Source organism: Tiliqua scincoides, chromosome 1, assembly GCF_035046505.1.
Source record: "Tiliqua scincoides isolate rTilSci1 chromosome 1, rTilSci1.hap2, whole genome shotgun sequence".
In the NCBI taxonomy this organism is placed as follows: Eukaryota; Metazoa; Chordata; class Lepidosauria; order Squamata; family Scincidae; genus Tiliqua; species Tiliqua scincoides.
Genome location: NC_089821.1, coordinates 248490584 through 248512627, shown reverse-complemented (window position 1 = coordinate 248512627; position 22044 = coordinate 248490584). Strand labels below are relative to the sequence as shown.

Here is a 22044-nt window from a genome sequence, read left to right as displayed (position 1 = left end):
AGAACGTCGTTGAGGTACAGAAACAGAGAAACCCCGTGGTGCCTCAGATGGGTCACTAGTGCTATCAGGACCTTCGTGAAATCACGAGGGGCCATGGTCAATCTGAAAGGAAGAGCCTTGTTTTGAAAATGCTGGTTGTTGTAGCAAAACCTTAGGAATTTCCAGTGAGCTGGGAGTATATGGATATGGAGATACGCCTCTGAGAAATCTATTGAAGTGAGGAAATCTCCTTTCTGAATTGCCACCATGATGGATCTCCAAGTTTCCATCTTGAACTTTCTCTTGTGGAAAGAGGCCAGTATTGCTCTCATGTCCCTATTTTTCTTTGGGACCAGAAAGAATACAGAATATACTCCCTTGCCTCTCTGTCCTGACAGGACTGGCTCAATTGCTCAGATCTGCAGAAGGTGTTCTATGGCTTGGAGCTTCCGCCGATGTTTCTGAAGGTCCATGAAGCAGGAACTTTCCAATATTGGTCTCTGGGCATTCTGTTGAATTCCAGGGCAGAACCTTGTGAAACTGTGTTAAGGACCCAAGCGTCTGATGTAGTATTTTGCCAAGAGTCTGCAAAGCCAAAGAGGTCCCCCCCTATATTACAAGGGGCATCTCCAGGCCTGGTGTCAGGCTTGCTAGTCTTTGCTTGCTCTAGATAAGGAGGACCTAGCGTTACCCTGCATCCTTGTTCTGGGGAACAGTCGAGCCTTGTTCCACTTTGATCTTTGCTTGAACTGCTCCCGCTGGCAGTAACCTGGCTTAGGCAAACGAAAGGAACCAGACTTGGACTTGGCCTTGGTCAAGTCCTTCTTCCCAGAGGGAAACACCTTTCTCATTTCTTTGTTTTCAACGAATAAGGGGGTCGAGTGCTTGGCCAAAAAGCTTAACCCCCTGAAAAGGGACTCTGACTAATTTGGTCTGGGAGCTAGAATCCCCATCCTAGTGGCGAAGCCAGATGTTATGCCTTGCCACCACATTAGATGCCATTGCCCTGGCAGACAGTTGCATGGTGTCAAAGAATGAGAAAGAAAAAGCTGCTGCCAAAGAAATTTTCTTCAAACAGTTCTTTTAGAAAGACCCTGCTCAGAAGAGGCCAACTCCTCAGTCCATTGGAAAGCAGTCCTGGACATAACTGAACTTGCAGCAGCTGCCCTGAAAGCATGAGAGGTTTTAAGGCAGAGTCCATTTTTTTCTTGCAGCTGTCCTTGGGTTCACTCTCCCCTTCCAAAGGCAACACTGCTGTATGTGAGATTGCAGTGACTGGTGCATCCATGACTGGGACCTTGAGGGTCTGCATGATCTTGTCAGGGAAGGAATATAACTTGTCCACCAAGTGGGAGCTATGCTTGTGTTCCATGGAATTGCTTCATTCGTTGGCTAGGACCCTTTGGAAAGACTCTGGAAATGGCATCACTGCTGGCTTGGAAGGTCCCTGAGGGAAGAGGTGTTTGGTGCAGCTGCAGCACTGCAGCTTCCCACGGAGGATGTTGAAGTTGAGAGACCAAGCATCTGGGAGGCTTTCTCTATCACATATCCGAGAAGAAGTCAAGAGGAAAAAGTCTGCCCACTTTCTGAGCCTTTATTTCCTCAGCCTCATCATCAGACAGCTCCCCTTCTTCCCTTCCCACCTCAGAAGATGATGTGATGGGGGAAGGGCTGAGATCATAGGAAGGAGAGCCTGACCTCCTGCGACTGCCCTTGGACCTATGCAAGGGCATCTTTCTCCTTTTATGCTTAGAGTGATGCTTATGGGAGCACTTATGGTGAGGAGGGAGATGAGGACAATGGGCTCAGAGATCTATGCCTTTTCTTAGGTTTTTGGACCTGCTTAATAGTTTATCTGACCAGAGAGGGGAGGTGGGATTTTAGGGCCCCATCCATACCATAGCAGAGATTTGGGAGAAAAGTTCAGAGTCCCTGAGCTTGCCCTGTGAAGGACCTGGTTTGGGTTCCTGCCCCTTGGAGAGCTCCCCACTGTCTCCCTGCCATGCTGCCATAACGGGTTCTCCAGTACCTGCAGTGGATCAAACCTGGTCTGGCTGCAATGCTGCTGCTCTCTACTTGGTTGCACAGTCCTGGGCCACAGAGATGACAGCTCCTGGGACTTGTCCTGCCAGATCTCTCCCAGACGCAGCAGCAGGCCTCTTCAAAATGGCAGCAGCAGCCTCTTCAAAAAGGCGCGCCTTTCCTGCACAGCTCCTTGGCCAGCCTGGAGCCGCTCCAGAGCTCTGCTGCCTCTATTGGAGGGGAACACGGCAGTGTGCCACAGTAGGAAGCTCGAATGCGTTCTCCCCTCTTCTCCCACTGCTCTGGTCGCACTGGTGTGAAACTCCGAGGCATTAGAGAGTGAGTACCAAAAAGGCCTCCCAGCAGCAGCAAAGCTACGCTGGTGAGGCATACTAGGCTGCCCCGTCTCCCCTGTTCCCCGGCTGAGTGAAGAGAATGGATGAGGAGAAAGCAGCAGGGCAGGATGGAAGGCCAGAATTGGGAAAGGAAGGCTGTGGGGAAGGGCGCAGAAGGAATGAAGGAAGGAACAAAGAGATGGAGGAAGAAGGCCAGAAAAAATGAGCCTATGGGCTCAGCAATGCCCCAACTTCTCTCTTATAGAGGCACAGCAGAACTGGACTGGGCTGTCTCCCACAGGAGGAAGAGACCTCAGCAAGCCCGACCCTGCCTCTCAGAGTGGGAGGGGCAACGCACTCAGTAAAGAATGCCCTCCTTCCTCTTCCAGAGCATATAATCCCTCAGAAAAATGGAAAGTTCAATCCCAAATTTTTAAAATGCAAACATGCAGAGTAAGACCTTTACCAGCATTTAGAATAATTATCCCTTCCCACTTGTAATGTCTGCACACTATGCGATTCAGGTATTATTTTCTTTGATACTACATGTCCAAACTCAAACAGTATCACAGTGGGTACAATGCATAATTCCTAGATCTCAGTACTATGCTCATGTAAATCTTCCACCAAGGATTTCTGCTTGTCTGTTACAAGTCCAACTCACAGGTCAAAAACTTACCAAAGGGGACAATAATAGGACAAGTGATACTGTAGGCCATGACAACTGTGAACACACACAGCATCCAGGCATACATTGATCCGAATTCATATTCATATGCTTGGTGCTACAAGAAACCAAAATATTTACATTAAAGTTGTAGGAACACAAGATTCATGAAACTAGAACTCTGCCTATTATTTCTGTATTCTCTTTGTTACAGTGATACACCTTCTATTCTGAAAATGATTTATACCATCAGCAACTTCTGGGGGAAAGGATGAGCATTAAGTTGTATAGCTAAAAATTAATTAAGACCTAAGACAACAAGTAAGATAGGTTCACATATTTACTTATTTAATTCAGAGCATGGAACTGTTTTTGATGTGGATCATAGATAGAAGTGTGCTTATTCAATTTTATTTTTTAGCAGACTATTTTTTGACAAAAATGAGAAGTGCAGAAAGATGTTATGTGTTTTTAGTCCTAGGGTGTATTTTTTAATAAGTTGCTTTAAAAGTGTATTAAGTAGGTGGTATAGTGTTGGCAGATGGAGCCACATGCATGCAGAGATATTAGAGAATCTATAGAGGTGTCAGACAAAAAATTTTTCGCCAATTTTGGTTTCTACAAAAATCAGATGTGCAAAAAACAGTGTTATGTGATTTTCTTTTGTTATCACTGAAAAAATCCAGCTCTAGTTATAGATCTATTTTCTACTTAATATCATAAAAATTCAGGGATCCACGGCTAGAAGTTATGGGCCCTATCCTATCCAACTTTCCAGCGCTGATGCAGCCACAATGTAATCCCAAGGTAAGGGAATAAATGTTCCCTTACCTTGAGAAGGCCTCGTCCCCCCGCCCACCAGAGGATGCAGTGCATGCCCCATTGGCACCGCTGCATCAGTGCTGGAAAGTTGGATAGGATAGGGCTCTCAGTATGCTTGGTCATAAACAATAGATGTTTTGATAATGTTTATTCAAAGGCAGGTTGCAATGCAAGAATAAGATGTTTTGCTCTTTGATGTAATATATACTAAAGGTTACTAAAGGTGTTAAACAGAAGGTCAGAAGAAACAGAGCATCCACTGCAAGACCTGTGTTCCACCCAATGCAATGGTTGGCGGCACGTCTCCGTGCCACTAATCACAGTTGCAAATGTGCCGTAAGGCACGTTTGCAGGGCTCACCGTCAGGCTCCCACCAGTGTTAGCCCAGCACCAGGTGGTGCTGGGCTAGCGCCAGGCGGTGGCCCAGGTTCCACGGCTTGGCAGTCTCCCAGACCGCCGGGCTGCAAAACGGGAGGCGGAGGGGTGGATGGGGGCATGTGGGAGGCGTTCCGGGGAGGGGGGAGGCTGGCGGGGGTATGGAGGTGGTGTGCCGAGGGGCGGGGGGAGGCAGATCCGTGGAGCTGAGCTCCGCAGGATCCAGGGCACTCGTGGAGGGCTATGCACCCTACACGAGCACCTTTACTCGTAAAGTGAGTAGCCCCATTGCAGGGCTGCTTACCTTATTTGGGGGAAGGGGACAAATGTCCCCTTCTACTGAGGAGCCTCCAGCAGTAGCGCGGGAGGTGCAGGATTCGGCGGCAGCCCTTTTCGGTGCCGCCAAGCCTGGGCACTCCAGGCAGCGCAGGATTGGGCTGCCCATTATCAAGGGAACAAAAAAATCCTGCAATAAAGGTCAGCAGGCAAAATCTTAAGATAAAAAGTACCCCTGTATAAAGTTGGCTAATATAAGTAGAGGTGGGTGAAAATGGTTTTATTTTTTTCCACAGATTTTGGTCTTTTCCAAAGTTTGAAGTGCAGAAAGTGGTATGTATTTTTATTCCAAGAGTGCATTTTTATAATTATAATCACTTTAAAAGTGTACTAGGTAGGTGATATAGGTGAAACAGTGTCAGCAGATGCAGCCACATACATGTAGAGGTGTGAATGGTTTTATTTTTTCACAGATTTCAGGTTTTTGTGTTTTTTTTTACAAAAATGAGAGAGGTGTTAAGTATTTTTATTTTGCTATCACTGAAAAAACCTGCTTGTAAATATAAGTCTTCTTATCCTATAGAAAACTCTTGTACCTGCTTAATATTTTTTCTCTCAGCAGTGGATTTAGCCAATATCATGCGAATGGTATACAAGATAAGACCTGGCAAACGTAGTAGCTCCATTCCATTGCCAATAAAAGTTGATGCAATCACATAGTTTACAAAGAAGGCTCCTTGATCTGGCAGGAAGACACATCTGTACCAAGTTTTAGGGGGAAAAAGTCACATCGTCAGAGGAGGCAGGCAGCAAAGCTCTTCATTTTTATCCCTCTGTGATGTGAACCTTCCACACACAGATCCCACAACTCCATTCACTTGAGCATTCTTGTACCACTCTCTTCTAATTTTGGCTTCCCTATCATCTCTCCCCCAATTTCACACATTCAGAAGATATCATTACAGACCTCCTGTTTTAGCCTTGCCCCCTTGAAATGAATACATGCATACTTGACTTGTCTGACTTGACTGAGAACATATACTTGTCTCTTAAACAACTTTGTCTGCACCACAACTGGTAGATATTTCCTGAATTTTCAACATGATTAGAATTATGTTTTTATTTTTCCAGGTTAAATTAATTTGTATACTCTGTATCTGCACTTATAGAGAAAAGCTGAGGATACGAATGTATCTTCAGATAGAAAACAAATGAAAGACTTTAAAAAAACTACTTACTCTAATCTCACTTTAGAGTCATTGGATTCTCTGTCAAATAGCCAACGAAAGAAGAAAGCCAGACTGGAAGAAATACATTTCGTACTCATTACAACATAACACACATGATTTAAGATGGCGATTTCTAGTCTGTGGCTACTTTTAAGTCCTAAAAAAGTCAGAAAATCTCATTACAGACCTCCTGCATCACTTCTGTTTTGGCCTTGCCCCCTTGAAAAGAATGGGGGAAAGCAATGAATGTATGTTCTATTTATATCAGCAATATTTAAAATTACCCCTCTTTTGATATTGTATCAATACAAAATCAATACTGGAATACAAATATGCATGATACAGCAGAGACGAAGTAACACAGGGTTGACACAAGCAAATAAAAAGATAAGAAAGAGTTATGTGGCATAAGCACAGAGTGGTAGATTCAGCTCCAGTTACAGCATTGTTTCTTTAAAAAAACAAACAATAGCAATATAATAAATAAAAGCAGTCAACATGCAAAAGTGAAAGGAAATTTAAGATATTCACTTTACATTACAGAAGTGAGCAATTTTTTGTTTGACACAGCAAGAACCCTCATTAGATATTTCAACATGATACATTCCAGAAGACCTCTGCAACCACCACCGCCCCTTTTTAAAGCTTGCATTCTAATGTGCTCTTACCTGGTCAAACCAAGTGAAGGCAGAATTAACACCATGAAGATCAAAAAGAAAAAGATTTTATGCATCATTATTCGGTTTTCTGAGGACCTACCAGAAAGAAAAGTGATTAACAATCAAGTGCCTCATATTTTATGGCTCTCTCTTCTTTCTACCCTGCTAGTTCTGACAAATAAATATGGAAATGAGAAGATTATTTGGAAATAAAATTGCTTCCTTTTTATAATGTTTCCTTTGCTATTTTAACTCTGTTACTCTCAAAACTCTTAAAATGAAACAAAGAGTTAAGATTCGTACTAATTACCTAGTCCACATTAAATCTACTCAGCTACCAAGGAACATAAGCAATGCAGGCCATTGTTAGAGCAGGTCTGCCTCAAAGCATGTAATGGTAATGGTACATGCTTCACCACATCTTTTCACAAATGAAACACTGAACCTGATTAGAATCTTTATCAAAGCCATGGACTATATTGGAAACATAGCATGTCTCCTTATACTTTAGGACAGCAGGTGCCAAACCCTGGCCCATGGGCTGGATCAGGTGCCTGGAATATGCCTTCTCTGCCAAATGGTTGGCAACCTTCAGTCTCGCAAGACTATGGTATAAGCCTACAGCACCCGGTATTCCCAGGCGGTCTCCCATCCAAGTACTAACCAGGCCTGACCCTGCTTAGCTTCCAAGATCAGACGAGATCAGGCATGTGCAGGGCAACAGTTGCTGCATGTGCAGTGCTTACCATTCTGTGCTGCTGTATCTTCCCTCCAATCTCTTCACAAAGTTGTGCCATACAGCTGCATCTGATGCCTGCTGTCCCAGGAGGTTCCGCACCCTGATCTGGGCAGCAGAAGCAGCTGGCCAGAGCTACTTTGTGAGAAGGGAAGATAAGAGGCAGCAGCACAGGACAGTAAGTGCCACTCATGATGAGGCATCAGTTTTCTGCATGTCTATTTTCTACACGTAGAGGTCCCATGGTTTGGAGACCGCTGATTTAGGAGAAGCTCCTGTTCTACTCAAGGTAATACCTAGCACCTCTATAGCACTTTCAGCATGTACAAAACACTCCACGTGTTTCGCTTACAATAACCCTGTAGAGTTCCCCCCATGTTGCAACATCCCCATGCTCTAAACATGCTCTAATTGGGGAACAGAGGCCAAGAAGTTGGCTTCCCCACCTGACAAGTTCAGATTTGAACCAAAAAAGCCCAGTCCCTAGTTCCCACCAGTCAGACTTCTGTTTAATGTTGAGCCAAATAACGTAACTGTCAAGTTGGCTCATATGGGCAGGCACAGTCCGTCTGGAGTTGGTCCCAGACCATGGTACAAGTCAAAACTAGCATTTTGAATTGAGTGCAGAAATTGACTGGTAATCAGCAAAACTGATACAGAATCATGCCACTCTGCTCCTACAAGCACCCATGTGGTGGCATTTTGCACTAGCTGCAATTCTGACTCATTTTCAGAGGCAGCTCCACACACAGCGTGTGTGTCCAGATAAATCTGGACACAATGAATGCATGTGTAACTGAAGCCTTCTCCAGGTAGAGAAGAGTACCAGGTAGAGTCACAGCTGATGAACCCACTTCTGGTAAAACATATTACTGGTAGACAATGTCACCTCACTATCTAAGGATAATGCTGAGTTCAAGATCACTCCCAAGCTGCAGACTTTTAGAAGCAGTGCAGCTCCTCTAGAACACATTGCACACCACCACATCAGTAGTGTTTACAAATCCAGAGCACTTCTGTTTTTTCTGAATTTAGCTTCAACATACTCGCCCTTATCAAGACCAGAACTACCTTCAGGGATAAATTCAAGGTTTCTACTGCCTTTCTAGATCAACTCGCCAGAACAGTCATCTGGAAGATTATACTATACTCAGAAGGTGGTGCTGGTGGGGACTGAAGTCACAACAATACAGTGCTTCACAGACCCAAACCTGCAAGATGACCCAGAAGGATATCATAGCTGTTGGTATAAAAAGCCACTGAGGAGTCCAAGGAAATTAAGAGGGTTGAACTACCCCATCTATCTCCTGGGGAAGGTCATCCACCAAGATAATTAAGGCAATTTCTTTCCCAAAACCAGGCTGGAAGGAATTTAAGTAATCAGTATCATCCAGGACAACCTGGATTTGAAACACCACTATAGGCTCCAAGATTGGCAAGTTGGAGAAGCCACAAATTATTTAGGGAGGTCAGGATCAGGGTGGATTTAATCAACAATGGTCTTATCACCACATCTTTTCACAGGGAGGGGGAAACTACACCTGGCTGGATGGAGCATTTGGAAAGGGTGATGGAATCCCACAGTCAAATAAATTTTTATGAATGGGGGAAGTGAGAGTTTGCAGTTCCACTTTCTGTAGCATTTGAACATTTCCCCTCCCCTTCCCATTCTCTCTTACAGAGATCTTGAGAGCATTAGGCAGGTAAAAAGTAACAAAATGTTCTTTACTTTGTCCAGTGCGATTCGAACAATGCTGAATAATAGACGATATTTGGTAGCAAAGCTGAGAAAGACCAAAGAAGGACTGTTGGGAAGAACTGGCTAATAATAGGGCTCTGGAAAAAGAGAAAAAGAAAAGAATAAGAAATGTAGGCCAGTACAATTGTCTAACACAGCTTAGGTGAAAGCATGATTTCTTCATAGGCTTTAAATAGGTATACAACCCACTGAAATATTGCTTGAAATGTAGTCTTGTTGGCATCCTTCAGTCTCGGAAGACTATGGTGTCACGCTCTGAATGGTGGTTCTGGAACAGAGTGTCCTCTCCAGTGCGCGAAGCCTGGGTAAAGTAGGTATGGAGGATAGGCTGTTACCCATGCAGCAAATCCCCCCTCTCCACGTTGCTGAAATGGTCCAATGGAAAGGCAGAGGCCAATACGGTTGGTTCCAGCGGCGTCGCAGGAGTTGCCAGAACGTGACTGTGTTCAGCCATGAACTGCCTCAGGGACTCCGGCTCCAGATTTTGCCTCAAGGTTGACTCCTGAAGCCTTTTCCATAACTGGATGTAGCCACAAGGCAGTGGAGGTTTGGGATCAGAGTTTTCCTTCTCTCAGATGAGCTGCCTTCCCAGGCTGACGAGTCCCATCTACCCGGTGGCTGTTTAGTCGCCTCTTACGACAAGTACAGCCAAACTGAGGGCCTATTCTTATCCCCAGCCCCCAGGGGAATGAAATGTAGTAAGTAGTTGAGAAAGTAGCTAGGATTTGGCCAGAGATCAACACTTGTATAACATGTTGTTCACCCAGTGTTTCTTAAACTGTGGGTCGGGACCCACTAGGTGGGTCGTGAGCCAATTTCAGATGGGTCCCCATTCATTTCAATATTTTATTTTTAATATATTAAACTTGATGCTGCCATGATATGTGACTGCATTTGGGGAAATGTTACAGATCTGTACTGTTAACAAGCTACTATGTATATTCTTTTAACAATGATAGTAAATGGGACTTATTGCTGGGTAAGTGTAGGTAGGATTTCAGCCTAGGATTGTTAAAATTATCCTGCTTGATGATGTCACTTCCAGTCATGACATCACTTCTGGTGGGTCCCGACAGATTCTGATTCTAAAAAGTGGGTCCCAGTACTAAATGAGAACTAATGTGAGAACTACTGTGTTAACCCATGACCAGAGAAGTTGATGAAATACGGCTTTTTCCTTGATCATTTATTATTTCCAGGCAGGATGTTATAAGAAACATGTATGGCATCTGTTACATTTGGCTGTACCATTTTCAGCCCTTCTACATCTTCCTGATTTTGCATAAAAGTAGAAAGAAAATGAAATGGACAATGCATATCAGCCTAAGAGAAAAAGATGATGAAACGTGGACATAGTATACTACTCACATGAAGATACTCAATAGGTTTCGTTACGTTGAATTTATCCATAGTTGAGATAATGATGGAAGGAGTGGTCAGAAAAAAGAGAAGGATGAAAAGGATTATGTTGATACAAAACCACTGAAACCACCACTTCAGCCCTTGAACTGAGAGATTGCACCTGCCAAGCAAGAAGTCATAACAAAAAGCTTATCAGTAAGCATTTTATATTTTGCAGTACTAACACAAACAGATGGCATATTGTTGTGTTAAAATGGATAGAACTATTTTACTAGGCAGATGCCAACCATCGGAGGAAGGGGGAGGTAATTATTTGAAGTAGTAGACACTTAACCCTTTTCTCAGGCCTTCCACTTCTCCCCTGAACCAGTGTTGCAGTAAGCGTGCATTCAGAACACATAGCTGGAGAAAAGCAGCAAGCCAATGTTTATTAGAGAACCCTACATATTTTGAGCATCAGGATGCTCTTTGGGGGAGCACTTTTTAAATCAAAAAACTTGATTAGAATTAGAACAATTTTAATTGACCAGATTAATGCCTTTATTAGAATTTACATGCTAAAATTCCTTCCTCCCTTGAAGAACACAGTGCTCCAAGTGCATCTAGAATCTATAATATAGGCACCAGTCTGAATTTTTGCACTTTGCTTCCACTGAATTGAATCCCACATCCCTTGAAGAGCTCATCAATTCAACTACTGCCTTTGAACAGGTACTGCATGCACAGCTGTGTCTGCTAGGAACATGCACAACTAAACCAAGGCACAAGGGTTCCTTGAAAGTGACCGTGGCAGATAAGCCAATTTCAAATTGGTTTGTATTTTTAGTACATGACTTAAAATGACATGACTGTAATTGCTTTAAGATTGTATTGTTCGCGCTGCTCACAAACTTCAGTCTCCATAGCCCATAAACTTATAACTAGAAAAGGGAAATTCTGGAAACACAAAACAATCACTCTTTTACTTCTGGTTATTTCAAATATGAACAGAAGAAAATGGTCAGGCAAGTTACCAATGAATATTGTCAGGAAAGGAAGCATATGCAACATTCCACTTTGAAATGCCGAGTTCTTTGCTATAGGTTGATGGCTGAGGATCTCCCTTACACATTGTAAGGCTGTAGCCTTGACATTTACAGGCATTGAAATCTTTAAGAACACTGTAGTGAAAGAAAAAGTATTTTACTTTTAATGCGTAGAAAAGCTCAATATGTACACTGAGAGACTGTCAAAGGAAAGGCAACAGCATCTGACCAAGGCAATGTTTGCATAGCCCATGACCCCTGCAACCATCAATATTGCTTTTTACAGGAAACCCTGTATCCAAACTATCAATATGAAATATAGCAGAACTTAGCACTTTCATCTGGTTAGGGACTAAAGCACTGAAGAAAGTCAATACATGGATGAATGTCAAAGCATAGTCTTATTTAGCTTGCAAATTAATTTTGGCCAGTGAAAAACAGAGCTTGTGTGGAGGAATGGGAGATAGACTTTCAGAGCAGCTCATAATAATTAAAAGCACAAGGCAAACACAGTGACATCGATGAATGTCATGAAATGGGACAAAACAAGAAAGCATGAGGATGAAATTAGAAGTGTAGTCATAATTGAAAACAGTTGAAAAAGCAAAGCGATGAAAGATAAGGTATTGCTAACCCAATGCTAGTGCAGAATTGTCCCATTTATCTGTAGTTCAGATATATGATGGGATATACAAATTTATCCCCAACTCTCCTAGCCAATGCACTGCACTCTGATTTGAAGATACGCAAAAAGGCAGAAAGGAAGTCAGCCACTCTCTCTTAAATAGCTGGCAGACCAATCCTATCCTTGGTTGGCCAGCGGAGTGCAGAGATGCTGACACTTCCTGGGCTGGGGCCCAGACAGGTAAGTAAAGACATGCCTTACTTACCTATTCCACTTCAGGCCTACTCAGATCTACGCCTGTTATTAGCTGGATTAAATTTGGTAGGCCCAAGAGTTGTGGGTTCTGGATCCTGGTGGACACTGTGTCTCTGAGTTCCACTCTGACTCACCCCGACCCACTGCTGCTGCCATGACCCACTCCACACCATGATCTTCCCCAACTATCAACTTACTTGGCATGGCAGACAATCTGCGGGCTGCTGGTTCCTTCCTATAAATTGACACTTTTATATGAAACTGAACCAAACTGCTAGAATGAAGAACTCTGTTCGTCACTCTCTTTCTCTTAAAGAAGCAATCAAATTTTCATACCCAACATAGGCAGAATATAGGTACATCTATCCACATGCATCTTCAATTGCATCTTCAAAACTGACCTGAGAAAGTGTCTCAAAATTTTAGCTCCAAAACTATAAAGCATAGTCTGTTCACATGCAAACATTTCACAGCATACAATTGTGCCTCTGTATTCATTGGGATTCTGTTCCAGAATCCCCTGAAGTTACCTGAAACTGCAGATACGGGTGAATGCCTGCACCCCCATTCCCTGGAAGTGAGGGGAACCCTGCTTCCCTCACCTCCAGAGGGTTCACTGAGCCCAGTAGCTAAAAACACATGACTAAAAACACGTGACCTTATAAGTTTTCACTGAGAAACCTTATAAGGCATTAAAAACCTCACTTCCAGTTTCTCAGTGAAATTGGAAGTCGTGTTTTTAGCTGCCAAGCTCAGTCTTAGCCCTGCCGAGGCTGCGGACAAATGTCAGAGAACCCTCTGGAGGCAAGGGGAGGAGAGCTCCCCTCGCCTCCAGAGGGGATACATGTGGAGGGCCCTGCAGACCCAATTCACGGATAACTGAATCCACAGGTACAGGATCCCCCTGTACTTTGTTTATCTGAATGGCCTACATAACACCTAAAAAGTTAGTAGAATCAGAAGTTCAAATAGAGTACCATTTACATAGGATAATGCTAACTGCGTGGGGAAAAAAGTCTTTTTAAAAAAGGTATTTCTAATGAACCATAGCTCAGATGAAAGAGGTTTATTGTCTAATACTGCAATTCTGCCTACCCACTCAGAATGAAGTCCCATTGTTTTCAATGGGGCTTACTCACAGGAAAATATGTATAGGATTGCAGCCCAAGACAAGTCAATTAATTGTTGGTTTAATGCAGGGGTGCCCAAACCCTGGCCCGGGGGCCACTTGCGGCCCTCAGAGGCTCCCAATCGGGCCCTCGGGGATCCCCCAGTCTCCAATGAGCCTCTGGCCCTCCGGAGACTTTCTGGAGCCCACGCTGGCCCAGTGCAACTGCTCTCAGCATGAGGACAACTGTTCGACCTCTCATCTGAGCTGTGGACGAGGGGCTCCCTCTGCTACTTGCTGTTTCATGTCTGTTATGCAGCAGTGGTAGTGAAGGAAAGGCTGGTCTTGCTTTGTGCAAGGCCTTTTATAAGCCTTGAGCTATTCCAAGAGCTTCATTCATTCGTATAAGTTCCCTCTCTAATATATTCATTTATGTAAATTTATTCAAATTTTAAATTGTAAATTAATTCTTTCTTTCCCAGCCCCTGACACAGTGTCAGAGAGATGATGTGGCCCTCCTGCCAAAATGTTTGGACACCCCTGGTTTAATGTAATAATGTGATTAAAAAGCAATGCATTTCAAGTTGCGCCATGTGAGTTTCTACAGTATTTTAACAGACCCATGAACTTGGAATGAATATTTCATTCTAAAAAAAGCAACTTTAGATATAGAATTAAAGAACAAGCACTTACAGTGTTGCCATGGATTTCTCCTGGAATGTTACAAATGCCATTCCCAATGGCTTATTATATACTATTTGTGCTTCTTTCAAATATTTTTCCAAATATATAGCGGTTAGCTTGGTGTAGTAATCTATAGCATCCTCCTGCTGAAAAAGATACACTGTCATTACTGATCAAACAATAATCACAAGTTCCAAAAATAGTACAGTGGGCCCCCTTGTCAGTGGCTCCACATCCACAGATTTAATCAAGCACAGACTGAAAATGTATTTTAAAAAATTCACATATCCTGGCCACATAGCCATGTTTATCTCAAACCCATCCATTTACGAAAGTTTAGCCAATTTATGTATTCTTTTTGGCAATTTATGCAGTTTGGGCAAATTGACACAATTTTGTCAGCATGGCTTCTGCAGACTTCAATATTCATGGTTTTGATATCTGTGCAAGCTTCCGGAACCAAAACCTCATGGATACAAACGGCCCACCATACCTACTTCCTTTTTTCATATTTTAGACTTTTCCTATTTTAAACAGCTGGTGCAACAGATTTCTGTTGTTGATGAAACAGAAAACACTTTCACAGTTTTAAGCAATTAAGACGGAATATAACAGTTTCTTACCCTTCTGCATTCGCCAACATCACAACAGCAGAACTGGCCGCATGGTTTCGAATTTATTAAATATCGCTTGCCAAACCTCTGAAACATGTGTGTATAATAAAGCATACTTTTCTCTGCCTTTGTTCTAGGCACAAACACAAAGGTTTTGTGATAAAACAGAAAGTCAGCGCCCCGCATTTAGTGCAACTCAGTTTTCATAAGCAGAACAGCCACCATAAGCGTTACACATGCTAACATTTGCACCAATTAAAAAATGTATCCAGCTATGTATGATGAATCATGTAGATAAAATTTAAATAAACCACTTTGAGCCCTTGTCACTGATAATATGCGATTGTCATGGGCCCTTCCTCCTCCTCAGAGAACAGTCCAAAGTGTTCTGGAAAACCATCACAGTGAGAAAGAAGCCAAAGTAATGGATAATTATCTGTTGACAATGGGCAATGGCCAATACCATCATCACCCTTTGCTACACTCTACAATTGATCAGTAGGACTTTTTCCCCAGTCTGGTTGGACATCATGCTTGGCTACAGTCATCTACAAAATTAAGTGGAGAATGCACACTTAATTTTTTGGATGAAAAGGTTCTTTCATTCACTGATGATGAAAGAACCTTTTCATCCAAAAAACTACACTGTTAAGTTACAGAATAACAGGCATACCTATATGGTAGGGGTGACCAAACCACGGCTTGCGAACCACATTGACATATGTGCAGTTTGCTCTTTGACATATAATGTACAGCTCACAGAAATATGTCACAACTAATACAAAAGGCAAATTTAAAAATTTCAAGCTTTATAGCTATTTACCAAAATTAACTGGATTTTACTGACTAGAAGTTTTAAGGTAACTATAGAGACATTAATCTATTGACCATAGAAGAAAGGTTTGAAGAAGCAGTTTCCACTGAAACAGAAAAATTACTGAATGACCGTAGATATTTGTAATTCATACTTTCTTATTAACAGATTTTCAAACCATTGGCAGATTCTATTTGTAATTGCTTTTACGTGAAGCCGGAGTCAGCCATTACTTTGCACAATGTGCAGACATGCCACCTTAACCACAAGGGTTCAATTTCAGAACCCCCACAGATAAATGAAACTGCGGATATGGGCAAACGCCCATCCCCATGGTCTCGACCGTCTGGAGGCGAGTGGAGCCTGGTTCCCCTACGGAGGGCCCTCTGATCTCAGCAGAGGCTACGGACATCTGTCCACGGCCTCTGCCAGGTTCATACTGAGTTCAGAGAGGCTTCCCAAGTCTCTGGATGCCTTCTAAGACATTAAAAATGTCACTTCCAGTTTCTTTGTGAAACCGGAAGTTTTTTCACTCTCTGAGCTTGGTCTGAATCTATCAGAGGCCACATCTGCGGCCTGTGCTGAGCTCAGAGGACCCTCCCCTCCCCTAACCTCTGGATGGGGCGCATGCAGGAGGCCTGCAAACCCAATCCACAGATAACTGAATCTGTGGATATGGGATCTGCAGATATGTATGAGTTGTAAGATATTTTATATATCTTTTGTATATAAAAGGATGGTTATACATTTACAGGTAGAGTCATTATTCGCAAGGGTTCAGTTCCTGGAACCCATGTGAATACCAAATTTTGCATGGAACCAAGTGAAATTTGGGCTCCACCCACCTTGAACACAACCAGAGTCTTCCTCTAGTCACGTCTGCAGGCCCTTCTGAGGCCCGTGAAGGCCGTGCGCAGCCTCCACGGGCCTCAGAAAGGCCTCCGGAGGGCCTAGAGAGGCACTTCTGGTTTTTGGCCATTGTGAGGCTCATGGAGGCTGCATGCGGCCTCCACGGGCCTCAGAAGTGCCTCCGGAGGCGACTGGAGCCCAGCTCCTGTCACCTCTGGAGGACTCAGGTGGAGCCAAGTGAAGTATGGCTCCATGCAGGTCCTAGGGACCCACATTGAGTCAGACTCACAGTTAAAAATATTGTGAATAAAGAGGCTCCACCTATATAGTACTCTAAAAAATTATTTCCAAGTGTGCGTTTTAGGTATTTGTGATTTCCTAGAAGTGAGATACAAACAAAAACCTTTCTTATTTGAACCTCGGTCGCTTAGGCACTATGGTACTCCAGCTCTCTAAAGCAGTGATTTTCAACCTTTTTCATCTCGTGGCACACTGACAAGGCAATAAAATTGTCAAGGTACACCATCAGGTTTTTGACAATTGACAAGGCACACCATGCTGCCAGTGGGGGGGAGGGGCTCACATTCCCATTGGCCCTACTAATAAATGATCTTCTCCCAAATTCCTGTGGCACACCTGTGGACCACTTGCGGCACACTAGTGTGCCATAGCACAGTGGTTGAAAATGGCTTTTCGAAAGGGACACATAATGGAAACATGTAATATATAAATCTTCCATACTGCAAAACATTTCTGCAGCTGTTTTTCCTGATCTTCATTCATTTTCCCTATCAAAATTATTTTTCTGTATGCAAAATATGATAAAATCTCCTGAGTGATGCTGCAAGTCTGAAATAATTAACACTATCACAAATAAAGCTACAATCTTGTTATTCAGCATCACTTTTACTGGAGAAAATGTTCTGCGAACAGGCCATTATTCATACAGATACCTCTCTGTGAAAAGATAGGTGATCCCAGATACATCATAACATAGTTGGACCTCTTCCACTGTGCAGGTTGGATATGCCTCACTACAAAAGAAAGTCATGGATACTGTTATCAGACTTTATTGATGATGGTACCAAATTTCAGCTTGGGTAGGCTCAGAATACAAAATGTTTGGATTTCAGCCCCATCCACATTCACTTGGAGCCAAATGGCTTTGAAGTTTGGCTGCAGCTCAGAATAGGCTTGCCTCATCACAAGCATCTTCTGTTGTTGCTGACACTGTCACTCTTTTCTCTTGTAAATGTACCTGGTGGCAGTTGTTTACAGGAACTTCCTGAGGCCCTGGAACACTGCCATAGTAGCAACCACGTGTCAAGAATTAATAAAAATATAAGTTCCCAGGGATTGAGCCCTCCTGGGAACTTTATTTTGAATTTGACATAATCAGTCAAAAGAGAAATTTAAACTATGTTCAGAGGAGGGAACAAAAAAAGAAAAATTGTTGCAAGCAGAATAAGTCTGATGCAAAGCACAAGTTTAAAACTATTATAACTGAGTCGTTCAAAGTGGAAGTAGTCTAAAATTTGATAAAATTATATACTTTACAAGGTAGCTCCTCCATACTAACTTCATACTGACCAAGTAAATTGTCTAGATTTTATGAACAGACTATTCAGGCTTAATGGTATAATCACTTTAAAATTTACATTTGACATATTTTGTAGATTTATACAGACAATTAAAAAAGTGTAATGTAGTCTGTCAGTAACTGAATGAAAAAAATTCAGTCTGTAACATATGTACAGTAGCCATTCAGGAATTATATCTTCAACTCAATAATACAGTGGGTCCTCTTTATTCATGGATTTGGCTCACTGTTTGTTTTGAACCCACATCTGAAGAATCTACAGAGAACCTCCCGGATGTGACCAGAAGTGCCTTCAGACACAAATGTGCTTCTGGTCGTGTCCAGAGGGCCTATTGGATACCAGACACGGATTCCATTATCCGTATCTGCAAGAAGTGTGGGAACACACCCCCTGTGGATACCAAGGTCCAACCTGTACTTATTTTACCTATGCAAACCTATTCCTGATTCAATATAGATGGGGCCACTTTATCCATGGATTTGGGACCCATGGTTTTACAGCCAAAAATCAGAAGTGCCAATTTTCGGCCTTCCATAGGCCTTAGAGAGCATCCTTAAGATCAGGGAAGCCATGCAAGGCCTCCCCAGCCCTCAGAAGGGTCTCTAAATGCAACCAGAGCACAGTTCCAGTCACGTTCAAAGGACAGCAGGTGGGGAGATCCGTGGATTTGATTATCCATGATTTCAGTATCCATGGGGGGTTTGGGAACAGATCCCCTGTGGATACCAAGGCACCACCTGTACTGCACTTTGTGGCAACAGTACATTTCATGCAATACCAAAAAGCTCATATTAGGCACAACTCTGATTTTACTGAACATTAACTTTTTAAGCCAGTGCTTCTCAAACTGTGGGTCGTGAGCCAATTTCTGATGGGTTCCCATTCATTTCAATTTTTTAATAGACTTGGTGCTCCCATGGTGCATGACTGCATTTGGGGAAATGTTACAGATCTGTACTTTTAACAAGCTAGTATGTATATCCTTACAACAATGACAGTCAATTGGACTTACTCTTGGGTAAATGTGGATAAGATTACAGCCTAGGATTGTTAAAAATTTTCCTGCTTGATGATGTCACTTCCAGTCATGACAGATTCTCATTCTAAAAAGTGGGTCCCAGTGCTGAAAGTTTGAGAACCACTGTTTTAAGCCATTAACTTAATCCGTGTGACTTTTTAAAAACCACTCTGCCAGAATGCAATTTCCCCTTCCCATCCAAATTTGTAGTCTGCATCATCCAATAAACAAACTGACCTACTCCCATGCTTTCATCGTTAATGGTCCCATGGACCATAGCTTTCAACATTTGCTGACAGACCGAAGTGCTCATACTGCAAACTTGCTTTAGAAAAAATAAAGTTTGCAAAAAAAAGTCAGAATTCTAATTTGTTAACAATGTGGTTATCGGTGCCTCTGTAAGAGGGTTGCAACTTGATTGCTTCCCTGGACTAATCTGTGTGTTTGTTCCCTCAGGCTCAGTGATGTGTGTTGGGTTTTGCTTTGTTTTAATATTTTTAATGTTTTTGTGTTTAATGTTAAAATTAATGTTTTAATGCTCAGTTTTGATTTTTTTTTTTTACTTATTGTTGTGATACATTGTACTTTTGTTATGGAGCTTTGTAGACCACCTTGGGCATTTTCTTCGGCATGGGAAAGGCAGGATATAAATTTTTCTAACAAATAAATAAAATAAATAATAAATAAATAGAGAGCTTAAATTACAAGAACCTTATATTGCTATTAGTAATAATAATAATTATTATTCAACAGCCAAATCAGCCAAGGTTATTATTACTTACACGAAGTGATTTTTAATGTATTCTTTTTCAGCACTTTTGGGAATGCCAGTTATGAACAATGTGCGCTTCACCTAAAACAACAAAACATCAAGGTTTGTCAAGAATACTAGCCCAGAGCAAAAGCCAAACCAGGAAAATTGCTGCGGCATATTTCTATTTAGTTATCTTCTTTTTCCAAATACAGTTACTCCCCCACTTACATAAAGGTTCCATTCTGGTCACCCTTATGCAAGCTATTTTATGCAATCCAGAGGTCTTTCTGAGCATGCACAGCTCCATGGAGGCTTTTGGGATGAGCGAGGAAAGAACTGTTAGAAGATAAGACAGGTGGCCATCTGTTATTGTCATGGTTTATGGAAGGCTTTGCACACGTTCAAAATTACACAAGTCTAGGTTTACATAAATTGGGGATCTTCTGTACACAATGTGTATGTTATAGTAAATTCATTTAACATGAGTTTCTTAGCAGGTATCCTAAATTAAAGCATCACTACTTCCACATTCATCAATTGTCTGCTCTGATTACCAAATGCATGGGAGCAATGGTAAGGTAGAAATATGCCTTTCCCTCCTGCTTATGGGCTTCCCAGAGGCAGGTGTTGGCCCACTTCATTATTTTATTTTATATGTATATATTTTTGAAAGAGTTTTTTTTTTAGAGTATTTCAACCAATAAGAGAGCACGTAGACAATGATTACTCCCACTCTGAAAAGACTTCCTGACAACACTAGATAGCCAGATTAACATTTCAGAGCCAGAGTAATATTAGTCTGGCTATCTAGTGGTGTCAGGAAGTCCTTTCAGAGTGGGAGTAATCATTGTCTACATGCTCTCTTATTGGTTGAAATCCTCTTTTAAAAAACTCTTTCAAAAATATATATACATAAAATAAAATAATGGAGATATTGAAGTTGCTGATTAGAGAAAGAAGCACCATGAATGAGCAAACATTTTTACCTTGTTTTGCAGGTTCCGCTCCCCCAAACAAAAACAGGTACTTGATTTACTAAGGTAGGGAGTTTTCCATGAAATTCTCCATGCCCCAGCCATTCTGGTTCAACAACATATAGGATGAACAATAATTTAAACACCTTTAATACAAAAACTTACTGTGCCTTCTTCTTTGTATGTGATTGATTTACCGTGATGTTTCATAAAGACAAATGTCAAAATCAGATAAACAACAGCAAAGACTGTGTGCAGCCAAAGAATATTGTCACTGTGGGAAAGATCATTTCAGTATATTAGAAGTGAGATGACTGGGGTATAACACCTGCTTAGAATACTATTCAATTTATGACTTTTTGATGAACAGCAAGCTTTAGCTTTGTGTCACCCTATAGTTCCAGTTTAAACTATAGTCCAGACAGGAAACTGAGGTATTAAAAAAAAGAAAGTCACTAATCTAATCTAATTATACACCAAATTTGGTGTGACTTCCCATATTTGAACTAATTAGTAGGTCTCTGCTATATTCAGCAATTATAAACAAAGGCAAAATGATTGATTTGTACATTCCTAATGAGAATTAGGATTCAAGGAACCTTAGAACTAGTTACACAAGCCCAAAGGTGTTTTGGACTTACCAATGAAAGGCAATTTTTCAAGAAGAAACAAAAACCAAATACCATTTCGAGTCAAGCTTTTTAAAAAATAGTTAAAATTGAGAAATGCCATTTGGGTTAAAAAAAAAACATCATACACAATAATTTAGGATGCAACACTTTGATTACTTACTCAATGTGTATGTTTGCTATCGTGGTTCTCCCAAAGCTGTAAGGATCTTTTACTGAGAAATAGGAAAACATCATTTATTTAGATGAACAAGTTCAAAGTACAACAGCAAAACACTTTTGCACAAGAAATGTTTTATATTCATATTTTCCTTCTGCATGTTACAACAAAATCATCATATTAGTCAACACAATCATCCTTCAGCAAGGATGTATGTAACACTGGTAAACATCTAGTATTGCAAAAAAAAAAAGCAGCAAAATGAAGTGGAATTGTCCACTCTCAACTCCTGAAGCACCCAGGCAGGAAAACACATGTGTAATTGTTTCAAAGTGATTAGGAATCTTCTGGCAGGCAAGGCTACCTTGTTGTTGTTGGCAACCTTCAGTCTCGAAAGACTATGGTATCGCGCTCTGAATGGTGGTTCTGGAACAGCGTCTAGTGTGGCTGAAAAGGCCAATTCGGGAGTGACAATCCCTTCCACACTGGGAACAAGTGCAGTCTGTCCCTGGTCTGTCTCCCTGGCTATGGGCCTTCCTTCTTTGCCTCTTTGCCTCAGACTGTTGGCCAAGTGTCTCTTCAAACTGGGAAAGGCCATGCTGCACAGCCTGCCTCCAAGCGGGCTGCTCAGAGGCCAGGGTTTCCCACTTGTTGAGATCCATCCCTAAGGCCTTCAGATCCCTCTTGCAGATGTCCTTGTATCGCAGCTGTGG

The 22044-nt window shown here is 42.0% G+C and overlaps 1 protein-coding gene and 1 pseudogene across 2 annotated transcripts in view; both read right to left on the bottom strand.

Moving 5' to 3' along the window:
- TMEM63A (transmembrane protein 63A) overlaps positions 1 to 22044 on the bottom strand; it is a 44742-nt gene that overhangs the window by 11145 nt on the left and 11553 nt on the right. The window contains exons 7-19 of one of the 2 annotated variants that reach the window (XM_066611665.1): positions 21335 to 21386; positions 20708 to 20816; positions 19597 to 19667; positions 17149 to 17229; positions 14542 to 14665; positions 13928 to 14064; positions 11235 to 11381; positions 10228 to 10381; positions 8830 to 8936; positions 6374 to 6460; positions 5715 to 5777; positions 5073 to 5235; positions 3016 to 3121 (exon numbers count right to left, since the gene is read on the bottom strand). In XM_066611665.1, coding sequence (XP_066467762.1) covers positions 3016 to 3121; positions 5073 to 5235; positions 5715 to 5777; positions 6374 to 6460; positions 8830 to 8936; positions 10228 to 10381; positions 11235 to 11381; positions 13928 to 14064; positions 14542 to 14665; positions 17149 to 17229; positions 19597 to 19667; positions 20708 to 20816; positions 21335 to 21386 — 1401 coding nt within the window. The remainder of the gene's footprint in view (positions 1 to 3015; positions 3122 to 5072; positions 5236 to 5714; positions 5778 to 6373; positions 6461 to 8829; positions 8937 to 10227; positions 10382 to 11234; positions 11382 to 13927; positions 14065 to 14541; positions 14666 to 17148; positions 17230 to 19596; positions 19668 to 20707; positions 20817 to 21334; positions 21387 to 22044) is intronic. The other variant, XM_066611666.1, reaches the window with a different exon arrangement.
- Positions 6980 to 7099, bottom strand: LOC136638197 (5S ribosomal RNA; annotated as a pseudogene).